Source organism: Benincasa hispida, chromosome 11, assembly GCF_009727055.1.
Source record: "Benincasa hispida cultivar B227 chromosome 11, ASM972705v1, whole genome shotgun sequence".
In the NCBI taxonomy this organism is placed as follows: Eukaryota; Viridiplantae; Streptophyta; class Magnoliopsida; order Cucurbitales; family Cucurbitaceae; genus Benincasa; species Benincasa hispida.
Window position 1 is genome coordinate 74,328,365 of NC_052359.1, and position 18,561 is coordinate 74,346,925.

General features: G+C 35.8%; 1 protein-coding gene across 6 annotated transcripts in view; it reads right to left on the reverse strand.

Annotated features, from left to right (window-relative positions):
* Positions 1-18,561, reverse strand: part of LOC120091223 (kinesin-like protein KIN-7O) — a 37,456-nt gene that overhangs the window by 7,366 nt on the left and 11,529 nt on the right. For 3 of the 6 annotated variants that reach the window (XR_005485676.1, XM_039049144.1, XM_039049145.1), the window contains 14 exons: positions 17,506-17,754; positions 17,363-17,425; positions 17,044-17,199; positions 16,760-16,864; positions 14,344-14,415; positions 14,028-14,177; positions 13,818-13,931; positions 13,650-13,736; positions 13,359-13,559; positions 13,081-13,269; positions 12,595-12,798; positions 12,415-12,504; positions 11,754-11,894; positions 8,155-8,252 (listed from right to left, as the gene is read on the reverse strand). Coding sequence is in view for 2 of the 6 variants with exons in the window: in XM_039049144.1 (XP_038905072.1) it covers positions 8,155-8,252; positions 11,754-11,894; positions 12,415-12,504; positions 12,595-12,798; positions 13,081-13,269; positions 13,359-13,559; positions 13,650-13,736; positions 13,818-13,931; positions 14,028-14,177; positions 14,344-14,415; positions 16,760-16,864; positions 17,044-17,199; positions 17,363-17,425; positions 17,506-17,754 (1,919 nt within the window). In the remaining 4 variants the exon portion in view is untranslated. Of the gene's footprint in view, positions 1-4,638; positions 7,741-8,154; positions 8,253-11,218; positions 11,361-11,753; positions 11,895-12,414; positions 12,505-12,594; positions 12,799-13,080; positions 13,270-13,358; positions 13,560-13,649; positions 13,737-13,817; positions 13,932-14,027; positions 14,178-14,343; positions 14,416-16,759; positions 16,865-17,043; positions 17,200-17,362; positions 17,426-17,505; positions 17,755-18,561 lie in introns of all 6 variants that reach the window. The other 3 variants (XR_005485678.1, XR_005485677.1, XR_005485679.1) reach the window with 2 other exon arrangements.

Genomic DNA, 18,561 nt, shown 5'->3' on the forward strand with positions numbered 1-18,561 from the left:
GAGATATTTAGTGTAAGACCTAGTACCCTTTCTCAATGCAATGGGTAGATCAAGAGAGGCACCATAACTTTCTATTTTGTCAGACCCCTCATCAATAAGAGGATAATGATCACACTCAATTCCCTGCGGCAGAGTCTCATCCTCTAGTACTTCTTCCAAAGACTCATCCCTACCTGCAACTTTGTCATTTCCTAGAGTTATCACATCAATTTTGTCATTCCCAACCACATCCACATCACACATATCACCCTCGATACAAGCATCAGTGTTACCAGAAGTTTTGTCATTCTCACTCATATCACATATATCACCCTTGTAAAACTCTTAGGTTTGAGAAAGAATCAGAATACTCTATTCATTCACCAAGGATATGAATATATACAAGTGTACAAAGCATAAAAAAAAAATATCACAAAATATTTACAAGAATGGAAAACCCAAACTATAGAATTATAACAATCCCCCTCAAGTTGGAGCATATACGTTAATCATGCCCAACTTGTTACATAGATACGTCTTTCATCCAATGCTTTTGTGAAGATATCTCCTAATTGTTCTTCAGTCTTCACATATCCTGTAGATACCAACCTTTGTTGAATTTTCTCACGTACAAAATGGCAATCAACTTTAATATGTTTAGTCCTTTCATGAAATATTGGATTAGACGCAATATGATATGTTGTTTGATTATCACACCACAACTTTGTCGGTGTGGTGATTTCAAATCCCAACTCAACAAGAAGTTCATATATCCAAATCAATTCACACACAGATTGTGCCATTGCTCTATATTCTGATTCTGCACTTGAACGTGACACCACATTTTGCTTCTTACTCTTCCAAGAAATCAAATTACCACCAACAAAAACACAATACCCTGAGGTTGATCTTCTGTCTTCTTTAGATCCTGGCCAATCGGCGTCTGAGAAACATTCAATATTAGTATGACGATAATCCTTATATAATAAACCACGCCCGGGAGCAGCCTTCAAATAACAAAGAATCTGTTCCAATGCAGCCCAATGATCAACTGTAGAGCATGCCATGACATGTACTGATTCACAATACTTACTGAATAGGCTATGTTGGGTCGAGTCACTGTAAGGTAATTAAGTTTTTCCACTAACCTCCTATATCTTTCAGGATCTTTTAGCAATTTTCCATCTTTTGTGAGCTGTAAGTTGGGCATCATTGGGGTACTACATGGCTTAGCCCCTAGCTTTCCTGTTTCAGTCAACAAGTCAAGTACATATTTTCTCTGTGATAATTGAATTCCTTTCTTGCTTCTTATTGCCTCAATTCCTAAGAAGTATTTTAACATACCCGAATCTTTTGTATGGAATTGTCTATGAAGAAAGGTCTTTAGAGATTGGATACCTAAAACATCATCACCAGTAATCACAATATCATCCACATATATGACTAACAAGATGGCACCACCCACAGACCTCTTAAAAAAGACTAAATGATCTGACATGCTCTTCCGCATTCCAAAGCTTTCAATCACCTGACTAAATTTACCAAACCAAGCTTATGGGCTCTACTTTAATCCATACAAGGATTTACGAAGGCGACACACCGTTCCATTCTCCCCCTGAGCAACAAACCCTGATAGTTGCTCTATATACACCTCTTCTTGAAGATCACCATGAAGAAATGCATTTTTAATATCAAGCTGATGTAAAGATCAATGATTGATTGAAGCTAATGAAATAAACAACCTCACATATGCCATTTTTGCTACTGGAGAAAAAGTATCAGCATAATCAACACTATAAGTTTATGCGTAGCCTTTCGCTACAAGGCGCGCTTTTAACCGAGCAACAGAACCATCAGGATTGGCTTTAACTGCAAACACCCATTTGCAACCGATAGCCTTCTTTCCTGTAGGGAGGGAAATTAAATCCCAAGTACAATTATCATCTAAGGCAGTCATCTCCTCCACCATTGCGGTACACCAACCAGGATGAGACAAAGCCTCATGAATAGTTTTCGGGATGGATACAGACTCTAAGGATGCAATGAATGAACATGTGGAAGGCAACAAATGGTTATATGAAACAAAAGAAGAAATAGGATGAGCACATGTACGTTTACCTTTACGAAGAGCAATAGGAAGATCATCACTCGTTTCTGGATCCAATGACGAAAAAGACTCTGGTATAGGGTATGGAACTGAAGGAGGTTGTCGTCGAGTATAAACCTTAACAGTGGGTGGAAGAGTAGAGGTAGCCACAGGTAGAGATGAATCAGGAAGAGGATCGGAAGGAGAAATAACTGTGTAGACAAGGAAATCATCCTCTAATTCCTTATACTCCCCCCGACTCTTATTCGAAGAGAAAGACGGTGATGAAAAAAATGGAGTATGTTCAAAAAATGTGATATCAGGAGAGACGAAATATTTATTTAGACTAGGACAATAACACCGATACCCCTTTTGGACACGGGAATAACCAAGGAAAAATATTTTAAGGACTTTGGATCCACCTTGGTATGCTGAGGCCGAACATCCCGAACAAAGCAAGTACAACCAAATATTTTGGGTGGAATGGGAAACAAATGTTGCTTGGGGCATAAAGTACGAAAAGGTATCTCACCCTTAAGAATGGAAGAGGGCATGCGATTTATTAAAAAACAAGCTGTGGAAACAGCATCAGCCCAAAAGGATTTTGGAACATGCATCTGAAACATCAAAGCTCTGGCTGTCTCAAGGAGATGACAGTTCTTTCGCTGCAACCCCATTTTGAGATGGAGTATCGACACAAGAAGATTGATGAAGAATGCCATGGGCATCTAAATAAGACTTGAGTGTATGAGAGAAATATTCCTTAGCATTATCACTCCGTAGGATTTTAAGAGCACCACTAAACTGAGTTTGAATTTCAGCATGGAAGTTACAAAAATGAGAAAGTGACTCGGAACGATTTTTCATTAAATATAACCACGTAATACGAGAATAGTCATCGACAAATGTAACAAAATACCTAAACCCTCCTTTGGACTCAACAGGACATAGACCCCAAACATCAGAATGGACTAATTCAAAAGGAGCACTAGCTCGTTTATTGACTCGAGGATACGAACTCAAACGATGAAATTTAGCAAATTGACATGACTCACAATCTAAAGAAGACAAATGTTGAAGTTGTGGACGAAGGCTCTTCAACACAGAGATAGACGGATGACCCAAACGACAATGATCTTCAAAGGGAGACGACACACTAGAGCATGTGATGGCCGTAGGTGTTTATGGTTCAAAGATGTAAAGACCTCCAAATTCCCGCCCTTTACCAATAGTTTGTTTCGTCGTAAGATCCTAAGATAAGCAATAACCAGGAAAAAAGGAGACACAACAATGAAGATCACAAGTGAGTTTACTGACCGAAATCAAATTAAACGAGAAATGTGGTAAATTTAAAACTGATGACAAAGAAATTGATTCAGTGAGATAGACAGTTCCTGATCCTAAAACAGGAGTGGAGGTTCCATCGGCTATAGTGACGTTAGGTGAAGAGGTAGATGGACAAAGGTTAGAGAATAAATTGGGGTTACCTGTCATATGGTCTGTAGCACCAGAGTCGATGACCCATTTTGACGTGGAGGAAAGAAGGCATTTAGAAATGTTATCTGTCTTTGCGATGGTCGTAATGGGAGTAGAAGATGATGCCTTCAATGACTCTTGATACTGCTGAAATTTAGCAAACTCCTTTGCAGAAATCGTAATTGACTTGTCAAGATTATCAGGAGTAGAGGCGACGTGTGCAGAGGGTGATGGCATCCTCTGACCCTTATTCAGCAATCTTCTGCATTCACGTTTCGTATGGCCAGGTTTATGACAATAATAGCAAACAACACCTCCTGGATTTAATCTCCATGAATAGTAGTTGGACCAATTCAACTTGTGTTCAGTTATTTTTGACACCATAGGAACAATCTCAGACATTACTGGTTTCTTATCAACTATTACCTCAAAAAATAGACACCGGACAACAGAAAATCAAAACCTAATTTACCGAAGAGATGTCTTTACCAGCAATGAGTATATCCATATATCCCAAATAAACACACCACCAAGAAGAGTCAACAACACTGAGGAAACCGACAAAAGACGAACCAAAATCGATGGCGCACGCGCCTACACGCACCGGCGCGTGGACGGACGGCAAGTTGGAACAAGCAGCACGTGAGCCCCACGCGCTGGTCAGATGAGATCCGGACTTTGGGGTTTTGTAGATCGGCGGCTGGGCTCCTCGACGGACTAGGCGGTGTCGAAAGAATGGCCTTTTTTTTTCCGGCAGAGACGACGGTTGACGGCGGCGGCGGCTAACGACGACTATGAGCAAAAGTGTAAACTCACCTCTCCACAAAACCCTAAACATATCACAAACAGGTTCTAAATTCTCAAACCCTAAGGTTCACAAAACCAGTTTATTTAGGTTGCTCTAATACCATGTAAAACTCTTAGGTTTGAGAAAGAATCAGAATACTCTATTCATTCACCAAGGATATGAATATATACAAGTGTACAAAGCATAGAAAAGGAAAATATCACAAAATATTTACAAGAATGGAAAACCCTAACTATAGAATTATAACAATCCTCAACACAGATATTAATATTACCATAAATAAGAGTACCTTGAGCTGGTGTTGGTTCCAATTCATGGACCATAGCTGGAGAAGCAACAAGTGGCACTATTTCTTTTCTGAGATTCTTCTTGTAGTACATTATCCAAGGAACCTATTTAGTAGGTAGGACACTATCATTCGTGACAAAGATGGGTTCAAGAAGCAAGTCTATAGGAATTGAAGATGTGGACCAATTAGTCTCTCCACTAGTACTCTCCCCTTGAAGAGGATTAATAGGAAAGAAAGGTTTATGCGCAAGAAACGTGACATCCATAGAGACAAAATACTTCTATAAGGATGGATGGTAACACTTATACCCTTGTTGGTGAAGAGGATACCCGATAAAGACACATATCTAAGCACGAAGGGTAAATTTAGTGCAGTTAGGACCATGAGTATGGACATAGGCAATGCACTCAAACACTCGAAGAGGGACATCAGGAATAAGATGAGTGGCTGGGTATGACTCTTTGAAGCACTCAAGAGGAGTTTGAAATTGGAGAACACGAGAAGACATTCGATTGATAGGATGCACTGCAGTCAGAACAACATCCCCCCATAAGTAAGAAGGAGTATACACACAAGAACTTTGATGGACAATTCCTTTAGAAGCCAAAAAATCATGGAAGATGTTAAAGAACTCACGATCGTTGTCACTGCGAAGGATGGCAATTTTAATGTTAAACTGAGTCCCCACAGTCGTATAAAACTATTGGAATATCGATGATACTTCCGATTTATCAGTGAGAAGGAACACCCAAGTAAGACGAGGGATCATCGATAAAGGTCACGAACCAACGTTTCCCAGAAGAAGTAGTGATGTCTGAGGGACCCCAAACATCACCATGGATAAGAGTAAAAGGCTGAGATGGTTTGTAAGATTGGGATCGAAAAGAGACCGGATGTTGTTTAACACGAATACACACATCACAAGACAAGGAAGAGACATCAACATTATGGAATAAATGAGGAAATAAATATTTCATATATTGAAAACTTGGGTGACCAAGACGAAAATGTCATAACATATAATCCTTTTCAGAAAGCAAGAAGATACTTAACTAGTTCTATAACAATTCCTAGAGGAAGCATCGACATTAAGGAAATAGAGCCCCCTATCGTGTCGGACAGTACCAATCGTCATCTCCGAGCTCAGATCCTGAAAGGAAATAGTATCAGGTGAGAATACAACTTGACAATCCAAATCTCTAGTAATCTTACTGATAGATAGTAAGTTGTATGACATTTTCGAGACATGCAACACAGCTACCCTTTCTCGCAACAAGAGCAAAGGGGCAATCCGAATTCTCTCATTACCAACACTTGGATAATATGGAAGGAACTGATCAGATGAGCCAGTCAAATGATCTGTGGCTCCTAAATCAAGAATCCACGGTTTTTTACTTAATACTAAGAAGGCTGAAGGACTGAAACGTACCTAACCGGATAATAGCACTGACTCTGACAGTACCAGAGTTATTCTGGTTATTCACCTGAGATTGAGACTCAGAAGCACCATTTGTAGAATCACTCACAAGTGCTCGACCAGAATTTGACTTATCATGACGACATCTACTATTCGGAGGACAACCATGTAACTTCCAGCACTGATCCTTAGTATGCCAAGGCTTCTTGCAATGTTCACATACTGAAGGAAGTATACTATTCTACTTGTCACCATCAAGCCCAGATGACTTTGCACTAAATGCAGCAGAATCTGTGGAAGAAACTATAGGATTTTTCATGGCACTCGATCTATCCTCCTCTAAACAAACCTTAGAGCAGACGTCCATGAGGGAAGGTATTGATCTCTGTCCCAGTATTCGACTACGCACAGTATCAAATTTGGAATTCAAACCAACAAGAAAGTCATAAACACGATCAGTTTCCTCAATTTTTGAACACTAAACTCCACCACACGGACAGTTCTAGACAATTTCACGACATAGATTCATCTCCTGCCAAAGTAAAGACAATTTGTTGAAATAGGAAGTCACATTCATCGTTCCTTATTTACACTCATTGACCTGTTTATTCAATGTGTACAATCGTGATGCATTCTACCTCTTAGAATATAACTTTTGTACTGCACCCTAAATATCTTGAGCAGTTGCAGTATAAAGTAAGGGTTTTCCTATCTATGGTTCCATACTGTTAACTAACAACGAACAAAGTAAAGAGTCTTCTCCTTTCCAAATGCGCTCTTGTGGATCTCCTAGTCTGAGTCTTGGTATCTCACCAGTTAAATATTCAAACTTGTGACGCCGCTCAATGGATTAAGACAAGGAAAAGTAGTTATGGCCATTCAGTTTCTCTCCTGCAATGAAACTGCAAAAATTCCTATAGAACCAAACATAACATTTGTTATAGACAAAGTAGGAAAGGTGGTTATCGGATTTTTTGAATACATCGATAGACTTGAGGATAAATCTGAATTTGCAAAATTTGGTTGGAGATTTGTAGCTGGCCCAAGAGCTGCTCCAAGAGCAACAATTTGTTGTTGGAGACTAGCCAATTGTTGTTGGACCACCGTTGGAGATAAGCCCATCGAACGCGAAGCACCATTGCTGGCCGAGAAGGCTGGTTGCTGTCCACTGTGAGAAAATGAGGACTTTCCCGTTTCAAAGGTACGCTTACGGTCGGGTAAAGATGGTTGTTGTCCACTGTGGAGACTATCAGCGCTGCTAATGACACCAGCTCTCAGGTAAAGAGTCATCGACGGAAGTGCGACGCTCAACATGGGTTGGCGCTGCTGGATGATGCTGGCGCTCGGGTAGTGCAACGCCGGCGTAAATACAGCAGTCGAGTGGCTTCCGGCATGGGCTGGGTTCGGTGGGCTGGCGCTCAATAAAAGCCCACTTGGGCGGATGGGATCTGGTAGACCGATGCTTGGGTAGGGAAGCTTTGGTGGGTTTCTGGCAGCTGCAGTTAGCTGGGACGTCGATTGGCCGAGAAGGAAAGACAGTGTTGTCTGAAGGTAATGATCGACGGCTGCTTGCACGACAACGGTATGGGCTGCATTGGCAGCGGTGGCGGCTGCTTCTGTTGGTGAAGATTGATAGACCACAGGTTGATTTTCATCAACAATGGCTAGAGTTTCGTCACCATGCTCTGATACCATATTGAAATAAGAAGAAGACACAATGTTTACATGGAAAACCCTAGAACAGGGAAAAAACACCAGATAGAAGAGTACTTTTTTATTATTCTTTTTCTTATCTAAATACAAGAGAGAGCATATAGACTTGTAGGAAACCTTAATACATACTAGGGCAAAGAAAAAGTACTAGAATATCCTTAGGGCTAATACATAACAGCCCTCTATTTATAACAATTAGTATGGTTGGATATCTTTTAATTAGAAACAAAGTTTTCATTGTCGAAGTAACTACATATATTATTAAACGAAGTAACAGATTAGACCACCTTTTAACTTTGAGGCTTCAATTAATATATGTAAAAAGGAGATGCATGATCAACCAAACCCTTTGAAGATACAACTGAGAAGAAAGTCCAGAAAAAAACCTGCACTCTTTTTCCCGTCTCTCATTCTCCTCTGAACTTCTCAAACTTTGCTTAAGTACCTCACATTCTTCACGACAAGACTCCAAATCATTCATCACCTGTATCGTAAAGTTAAAATCTTTAACCATCATAAACAAGAAAGCACTGCACATTTTATACACTAAACTGCATAAAGGTCGTAAGAACGTTTGACAAGAAAGAGAGACATGCAATTCCATGAATGTATACTGCAAAATAAAATGGACTAACCATCTTGTCTTAACATTCCATCTTTGGATTAATGGTAACTGGTATGAATTTATTCATGGAACAGTTTGATGACTATTTATAATTTTGTCTAAACCTTCATTAGATAGCTCAAATTCTTAGAAGGTATAATAACTTGATGTAAGATTAGCTCTTTATTTCCAGCTGTAAAGTCCATATATAGCTTGTCAGATTAGCCCTAAAACTACTGTAGCAAGGCTACTGTGTGCTTGTGACCCATAATGACTCATCGTTTTGGTAATGTCGTTAACCTAGACATTCAGGGGAAGAAAGTAAAGGGCTATTTTCCCAGTGAGATAAAATATGTACATTTGCGAACAATAAGACCTATCTTATAGGCTTTGATATTAAAGATATACGACCATTTAAACACCAATAATTCATTCAAACTTTTCACGTGAACTATCTCCTTTATGCATTGTGAAGACTGAAGGATATATTTTCATAGCAAATGGTGATAAAAATACCTTTTAATGGTAATATTTGGCTTATTATAAAATAGAAGAATTTCCATTAGGATGGAAGCCATTCCTATTTTTTAGGGTGCCACTTGCTTTGTTGCTTCTTCTAGGGGGGCTTATAGGTTACACAGAAAGAAATTTCATATCTGGGAGTACTTAGTACGATAACAGTAAATTTCATATTTGGTTACGTATTTCATAGTCCAATAACAGTAAAATGTTATTTGGGAAAACTTAAACCTTAGATCAGAAGAACTTCCAAAGAAGTACTAGAAATACTTAAAACTTTTAAATTCCACAATCTTTTCACTAAATAATAGGGTTTTTTTTTAGTTTAACAACATGTAGGGGTAGTGATTCAAACATCTAACTTTTAGAACAAACTTAATATTTTAGGGAATGAAATTTAAATGTTCCAACATTGATTTAGTTTAAAAAAATACAAACATTAAACATAACATACTTTAAACAAAGAACCTTAAGTTGAACTAATACATGGCTCGTGTATTTGCTTTGTTTGAGAATTATATACCATTTAGAATTGATAATGAAACGAAAGTGCTTTAGAATAATAAGTTTGCTTTGCTTCTTTCTTATACTATCACTAAACAAATCAGCACAAAAATTATTTTTTTTCTATACTAAAAGGATACCAAAACGGAATAATATTAGTGCTGGTTGAAAGGTGTTGGCTTGCAAAATTACTACGCAGTCTCCTTCCAATCTTCAATAATGCAAGGATTACTCTATTAGTTATCCACTGACATTTTGATAATATAATACAACTGTTAAAAGAAAATTAGGGTTTATTCCTAATTATTTTATTTTTCATTATTATTTCCTTTTTGATATTTTCTATTTATGTATTTTCCTTTATTGGTTCATTGGTAATTTATTCACCTTGTAGAAGGTTGATTATGTACTCTGAATTACTCTAAGTTATTGTGATTTATTCAATAATATACAAATTTAACATGGTATCAGAGCACTAGGGTTTTGTATCGTTGAACTCTAGCAACCTCTAATCTCTACCTCCGTCGGTCTGATTAGCCACCAACGGAAGCAGCCCTACATGTAGATTCGTCACTTCCGCTTCTCTCTCTAGCAGATCCACACACAGACCATCTCCGATCAGCAGCCCAAGTCTGTTTTTGCTTCGCCTCAATCAAGTCATTGCCCAGTCTCAACCGTGTGGGTCTTTTCCAAGTTCGTGGCCCTTAGCACCATCACCTGAACTGTGGGTTTTGTTATTTAGTTCAGATTAATGCCCAGGTCTGTCTCCGATCCACCACCCTTCGTCGCTTCAAATTTGCTCCGCCCCCCACATCATTCTGTTTGATTTCTGCTGTCGTTTGTTCGTTGGTTGTGTCCACCAGTCGTCGCTTTCTATTCTTCCAATGTCGCCGGAGTTTGAAGTGTTACCTCCACCACTAGTTGTCGCATGGGTCTTCAAAGAGTTGGATCCACAGACCTTGACCTACTGGCTCGGTTATCATACAGAAGATAATTTTAATGTGGCCGATTTCCCCTCTTTTGCAGTCAGTTTTGTTACAACACCTGCTGCTCTAGCGAATTGTCCCCCCTTCCCAAGTGTGATTTCTATGTCATGTATGGCCCAGTTCAAACCCAGTTTGGTTCAATCAATATGTTGTGGTTCGGTTAAATTAGTTCGATTTGGTTCATCCAACTCGATCCGATCCGATTCATTTTACTCGGTCTAGTTTATTTCAGCCATCCTAGTTTGGTCCACTCAATTTGGTTTGGTTTAAAGTTGGTCAATTTGATTTATTTTGCACAAAGGTATTTGTTCCGTTTTCAAATCAGTCATTCGTGAGTTTTGTTGTAGATCTATATGAGGATCTTTTAGCCCAAAAATTTGATTGTTTTGTTATAGATCTCGGTATGAGGATCTATGTTTCCAGCCCAGAAGTTTATTTCCATTCTTCATGGGTTTATGTTTCTAGCCTACTTTGTGTTTTCGTTCTTCGTGGGTTTTTGTTTCCATCCCAGATCTGTTGATTTGTTTCTGAAGTTATCTTTGCAAACTCAAGTTGTTCGCCAATCTACTACCTTGAGTTTGAGGGAGGGTGTTAAAAGGAAACTAGGGTTTATTCCTTATTATTTTATTTTCCATTATTATTTCCTTTTTGGTATTTTCTATTTATGTATTTTCCTCTATTGGTTTTATTGGTATCTATTTATTCACCTTGTAGAAGATTGATTATGTACTCTGAATTATTGTGATTTATCCAATAATATGCAAATTTAACATAAAATGAACAAAAAATTGTAGGAATGAAATGTTGATTGTTGTTGTGCTATGAAAGATCTACTACCTTGAAAGAAAAATTCGATGCGACCTCGGTGCTAAAACGCAATTGTCGAATGCTCCCCAAGGTTTACACAACCACCAATCTCAAACATGCATTCGTCGGAGAAAGGAATGGAATCAAAAAGAAAAAACTTGCTCAAAGAAATCTAAGAGATGAAAATAGAGAAGAAAAAAATCTCTATCACGTACCAAGATTTGTCCTCTATTTAAAAGGAAACTCGAAAAACGTTTCAGAATGGTCAAACAATTTTAAAATCTTAAATCTGTAACGATCAAATTGTTTTTAAAATATTAGATCTGTAAACGCCAAATGATTATCAAGTATGTAACCATCAAAAAGTTTTTTCCAGACTGCAACGTTAAAATAATTACAAAACTAAAGAAAGACATCATTCCAATGACACGTCATTCTGAACAAATATATGCTAGAAAATTTAATGGGTGCTGCCAAAACAGGGTCAAACTAAAAGAAAACAAAGAAACCATTTACAACAAGCAGGCAGCAGATTTCTTGACAAGTTGATTCATAAAGTTCATACCTTAGATATTTCTTTTGATGCGGAAGCCACCTTCAGATCGTGTAATTTTACTTTCTCTTCTATTGCTTCAATATAAGTCTTCTCCTTCGACAACCATACAGCTCTTTCCTCCTCCATTTCCAGAAGGGCTTCTGTGAGTTGCTACAAAACCAGTGGAAATGGACCAACAAGTTCAAACATGAAACACAGCAGCAAATGCATTCTGAACAACTCAACAAATATTATTTTAGATTAAATTACGAGTTTAGTTCCTGAAGTTTGAGGTTTGTGTCTATTTGGTCCTTAAACTTTCAATTTTGTGTCTAATAGGTTCCTAAACTTTAAAAAATGTCTAGTCTTAAACTTGTAATTTTGTATCTACTAAATCACTAAATTTAAAATTTTGTGTTTAATAGGCCCTTGACCTAGTTGATATTCTTTAAAATAGGATCTACTAAATACTGAATTGAAAGTTTATGGTTCTATTAGACATAAAATTCAAATTTATATCAAATAGATCAATTAATTTTTAAAATTTTCAAATATGTCAAAGATCTATTAGACATTAAATAAAAAGTTCAAGACTACATAGACATAAACCTCAAAGCTTATAGACTAAACTTGTTATTTAACCCCATTACTTTATCATAGACAGAAAGGTGAGGGTAAAATCACAAATTACCATGGCCAACTCTTCTTTTTGTTCTTCCAGAAGTCCTATAGAGCTTTCCAAGCTTTTCTGCTTAAATGTAGCTTCTTCTAAGCTTTGTTTCTGGAGAGATATACAATATTATGTTTCAGAAAGAAAAGAGAAGTCTTAGAGAACCAATGTCCGACTATTGAAATAAAAACATAAGCTTACAAGTTCGGTGACATCCTGTACAGCAGTCAGTCGTATGTTTGCTATTCCCAGTTTTTCAGTTAAAGTCTCTAATTCTGAAAGTAAGCATTCATTTCTAAACATTGCCTCTTCTTTCTCATTGCATGTGGCCCTTAATTGCTCTTCCAGAGAAGCAATCTTCGCCTCTAACTCAAAGGTAAGAACTTCCAACTTCTTTTGATCTTCCTGATAAACATTCAAAAGAATTCAGATGTCTTACTCTCCTGAGGTGAACCAGCCAACCTTTTAGGAAAATTTAATTGGGCTCATTTTCAAAAATATTTTCAAAGATATATATTATAGTGAAAATATTTTAAATATTCAAAAGCATGGATTTCGATTGAAGTAATTGAAAATATAACATATACAAAAACTGAAAATGATTTTTTTTCTTTGTAACTTACCCATGATTATTTAACTAATAGAAATAATCAATATGTTTCTTAACACCACTAGTGTTACTGTTACCTCCAGTATTTGTTCATACGGAAGTACAAAGGACTTTGCTCTGTCTGGATCAAGCCCCTTTGAACTCCTATCAATTATTGAATCACGCCGTCTACCGGCAATGGAGTCACGTTTATTCATATCACGCTTAAGAAGCGAATTTTGTCCAACTAGCCGTTTTATCTCTCGTTCTGCTGCAGCTTTCTCGCCCTGGAAGTGTATAAATGTTATTAAATTGATGGCCCATATTTAAAGTTATTTGGAGAAAAATGGAGAATAACAGAAAAAGGTTATCAAACCTCAAGTTTTGTTCTCTCTTGCAAAGCATTCTTGAGCTTCACTTCAGACTCTTTCAACTTTACTTTTGTCTTTTCAAGATCTTTTCTCAGGCTTTCCTTCTCCCTTGCAAGTGAACTAGATGACAAACATGTTATTTCCTTTTGAAGAGTTTGGATTTGAGCAAGATATTCAGCTTGTTCCATATTCTGATGATCAAGAGCCTGCAGGAGCGACAAATATGCAAGCGCATGTCTCTTAGAAGGATTGCAAAGCATACATCTAATAAAAAATATATATAAAAGAATATTTACCATCGATAGCTCCTCACAATTTTGAACTTGCTGTTTCAGTAACTCTATTTGATTCTGGAGATCATCTGAGTAATTTTGAAGAAGAAGCTGCACATCCAGAGAAAAGTAATTAAAACTGGCTTACAAGATGCAGAAGGATTATAACCACATACATCAAATATACCCCACCTTCTCATTCTCGATTTTGGAAACTTTCTGCATCATTTGGGAGTTCAACTCTTCATGATCTTTAATAATTAGTTTCTGCTGCACAGAACATTCATGGATCAAAGTCTTCAAATCCTGCATTTTTTCGAAACTAATGAGATCTAGACAAAGTCATTGAACAAGACGAGCATGAGAACACTAGTCTCCAAAAGCTGCTCCAAGAATACTTACAAGCAGCATATCAGATAGAGCAGAAAAACACTGAGATGTATCATTGATGAGTAAAGAAACATTCAAAGAAATTTGATTAGAGTTTTCAATTTCTGTAATCACTTCTTGGAGTTCCTTTGAAAGTATTGACAAGAAGTCAAAATCTCCTTCCTGAAAGAAGCATATTGGCAGGAAGATGGTTACAAATTACTTTATCTAATAACTGATTAACGCCTAACATATTAAAAAAAAGTACACGCAGGAAATTAGAGAAAAGGCAAGACCAAATAATACAAAATCATAATTGTAGATGAAAGGTCTATGGATGTATTCTTACAGATTCAGGGGACTTAAGCTTCTCGCGAGCTACCCTGGCTTCTTCACGTGCATTATGCAGCTCTTCAGATAGCTATGAAAGTTTAAGATCTTAATAGAACTCAACTTCACAATATTACATAATAACAAAGTCATACACGATAAACCCAACTCAAAAACCATGAAGAGCTACTATCGATATAAACACAGAACTGTAGGGAGAAACTTTCTGTATCCACTGTAAAAATAAATAAATAAATAAAATATTATAAAATGTTACAGTAAAAGATAAAGTTTATGTTTCCATTTTCTGTATTCACATTTTGCCTCGTATTTTTCTAACTTTGAAATCTTATTCCAGTAAACTATGCGTTACTAATTTTAATAAGAATTTCTTTTCTATTTTCTAATGACTATGTCCAAAATTAGACAAGTTTTTTTTTGTAATACAACATAGTTGCCAATATTTGTAAAGTTAACAATACTTTTGGTTCTTAAACTTTCATGAAAATCAAATTGTAGTCCATGAACTTCAGCTTGTAATAATTCAGTCCTTGTAATTTCAAATTTGTAAAAATTAAATCCAACTTTAGTATATAACAATTTAGTCCTTGAATTTATAAAATTTAATGATTTATTTCCTGAACTTTTAGTTCGTTGTTACAATTGTCACCAATATAATGATGATGCTATTGTCAAAGACCTTTATACTTTTTTTCCTGAAAGGGAAATGGCCTTTATTATTCATTAAAAGAGAGTACAGGAGATGTACTTGAAAATTAAGGCAATATGATTTTTACAAATTTGAAAGTAAACATAAAAATAGTCAAAAACCTTTATACTACTAACAAGTAACTATAAAAATAGTCGGTATAAGAGTAATCTAATTCTAAAGAAGCAGAGGAATATATTTTCTGTTCAAATTCTATTATAAATTATATTTATATTACTTTTAATATGGTTTTATCCATTATTAAATTGAAGTAAACATAATTCAAAATATTAAATTAATTAGATAACATAAGCAATTATACTAGATATATAAAAAGCAAAGAAAAAAAAGCAGATGTCCATGGGCATGAGAGAAAACCCAAACAATTTGTGAGGGTATGAGATATCATCGTTCATGGGTAGATGAACTTTCCAGGAATGGACTATTTCCAATTCCACAGTGACAAACCTTGTAAGAAACGAGGTGATTATATCTCATTATCAACCACCTAGTACCCTTGTAGACTTCCTCAAGTCTTTCACTTCCTACGCAGGATTTCTATCCAACTTCTCTGCCTAAATCTCCATCCCATCTCTTCTCCACTCTCTTTATATTTCCATTTCTAGAAAAATTAATCAATGAGACCGCCATAGTCTCACAATAACCATTGAATGAATCTATAATTCTCTGATAACCACTATATATAAATTAAAAATACCTTTACAGTGTCTCTCTCATATGCCCATCGATGCAAAACTGTCAGTAACATGTCAACCATATTGTGATGACTTCATAGTTTCTCCTATCTCACACCATTTGACACTCTCCTTTTCCCACTTTGTTCCCTTCATTTTGTATAATTTTCAAAACTACCTTGCTTTTCTTTATTTCTCAATTTTCTGAACACGTTTTCATCTCTCTATCACTCTTTGTTACAAATTTTTTTATTTCCTAAATTAAGATATTATATTTAAATTATATTATTTTTAAAAATATTTATATTTGTACAATAATATTAGAATATAAATTCTATATTTATACTATGCAATTTATTAATTCTAGAATATTTTTAATAACATAGTTTCTCTTTTATCTCTCATGACTTAATCATTCTCTATTTTCTAATTTCTTATTTATTTCTTTCTTTCGACTAAATATTATAAAATTGTTGAAGTAATGAATTTTTTTCTTACTATTGTTTAATGAATTTTTTTCTTACTATTGTTCAATAATGTATTTAGTAAAAAATTAAAAATCAAGGTTAAAAGTTTAAACCTTGAAGTCTAAGGACCAAATGGAAACAAAACAATAAATTCAAGGGTGAAAATGTAATATTTGAAACTTAGAGACCAAACAGAAGTCAAACTAAAAACTCAAGAGTTAAAGTGCAACATTTTAAATCTAGAGACTAAATGGAAACTAGAACCAAAACCTAGGGATCGAAAATGTATTTTTTCCAATTATATAATAGTTCCCCTTTTTTTTTACAAATAATAGTTCCCTATTTAAATACGCTATTGTTGTTTTATTATGAAAATCACCATTTTTAAAAGTTAATATGGTATCGATTATATTTCCAGAAATATCAATTAATATATCATAAATATGATTTATGAATATCAACTTTCATATTGACATCAATATTTTAAACATTGCATAGCACCACAAAGATATTTGTTGTGAGTTAAGATTACAAAACAAAGATGGGTAGTTGAATCGTACTTACCTCGTCGAACTTTTCCCTTGCACATATGGTTTGCTCTGTTGCAAGCTCCACAACGTTATCAAGATTTTGCTGACTTGAAGATTTCTCCATTTCCAAAGTCATTATCTGTGAAATATATAATAAAATATAAAGGTGGAAATGGAAAAACAAAAGGCAATTCCAACATAAGAGATAGCATGTACCGAAAAAGGAGTATGAATTAATTGGACTGAATAATGTAGATATATCATATATAGCAAGTGAACCGTGACAAAAAATAATAAAATGAGAATCAAAACACCCACCCGTTCTTGAAGTCGCTTGATAACAAGGATAGCCTCTGATTCCCGTAAACTTATATGTTTGTCCCCATTAAAGTCACCTCTTTTGACATGATAGTGATCATCAATTTCAGCAAGCTTTCTCGTTAAGCAATCGATTTTTATGTCACTCATAGTTTTCTAAAAAAAAAATAAAAATAAAACAAAACAAAACAGAAAACAACAACAACAATAATATATAAATAAATAAAATCCTCAAAAAAAAATAAAGACTAAAAAGAAAGAAAGATCAGGAAGGGGGAGAGATCATGCTATTACTGTGGTCAGAGAGACTAAATAATACCTCACTTTCAAATCTTAAAAGCAAATCTTCATATGCTGCTTGCACATCTGTTACATCAGTGTCCTGCCAAATTTATAACAACGTTAATGCCATAATTACAGTTACAACTTAAAAATCTTAGAGAAATAGACAAGTGGCATTACTCCCGGTAAGCTTTTCTTCTTCGATACCACTTTTCTCCTATTGGTAACATGCAATAACGCGCAGGGATCTGGAAAAGCACATCCTTGTTCTAATACATTCTTTTGATCGCTCTCACCCCTTTTGCAAGTTTCCTCCTTAGAAAGCTCAGTGTCATCCACCAGTTCTTCGAATGGAAGAAGTGGTCCCATGTCACGATTGGCTCTTACAGGTTTCACAGCCGAAGACATAGACTGGATGGTTGGATAGACCTAAATTTGCAAAACATTTCACATATGAGCACAAGTACAAAAAATGTATGGCAAAAATTTGGTAGAGATATCCGCTTTAAATTTACTTATAAGATGCAATTAGGGGAGTTCGCAAGAAACTCCTCAGCTCTCCCATTAATATCTACAGTACAGCTTCAAAACAACTTTTCCCCATATTTCTTTTCTTCTTGTTTTTTTTTTTTTTTTTTTTTTGGAAAAGATACGAAACTCTTTATCAAGGGAATGAAAAGCAACTATTGCTCCAAGATACAAAATAATACTACAAAAGATAGCGTAAACAAAAAACCACAAAGGACTTAAAGACATAAAAGGAAGGCCATAATCAGGAAAATAAAGCATCACAGACTAAGAGCTCAAACAAGAGACTTAAAACATGAAAACAGAAATAAAAACTTAGAGAGACTTGATTTTTTTTCTTTTTTTTTTTGATAAGAACAACAATTTTTATTGGGAAAAAATGAAAGAATACATGGGCATACAAAATAACAAGCCCACAAAAAAGGGAAATCCCACTACAAGAAGGGACTTCAACTATACAAGATCAAGTTCATAGGATAATTACAAAAAAATTTAGAAACCAAAGCCCAATGAGAAACGTGAAAACGAATAAGAGACCACGAATCTCTAGAGTCCCTCTCAACTCCCCTAAACACCCTTCTATTCCTTTCGTCCCACAACAGCCAAACAATAGTACAAACACTAGCCCAGAGAAAACGGCCTCTCTCCCCAAACGGCGGATTGAGGACGGCCTCCTTGATCATATCTTTAACGTCTCTTTGACGAGCA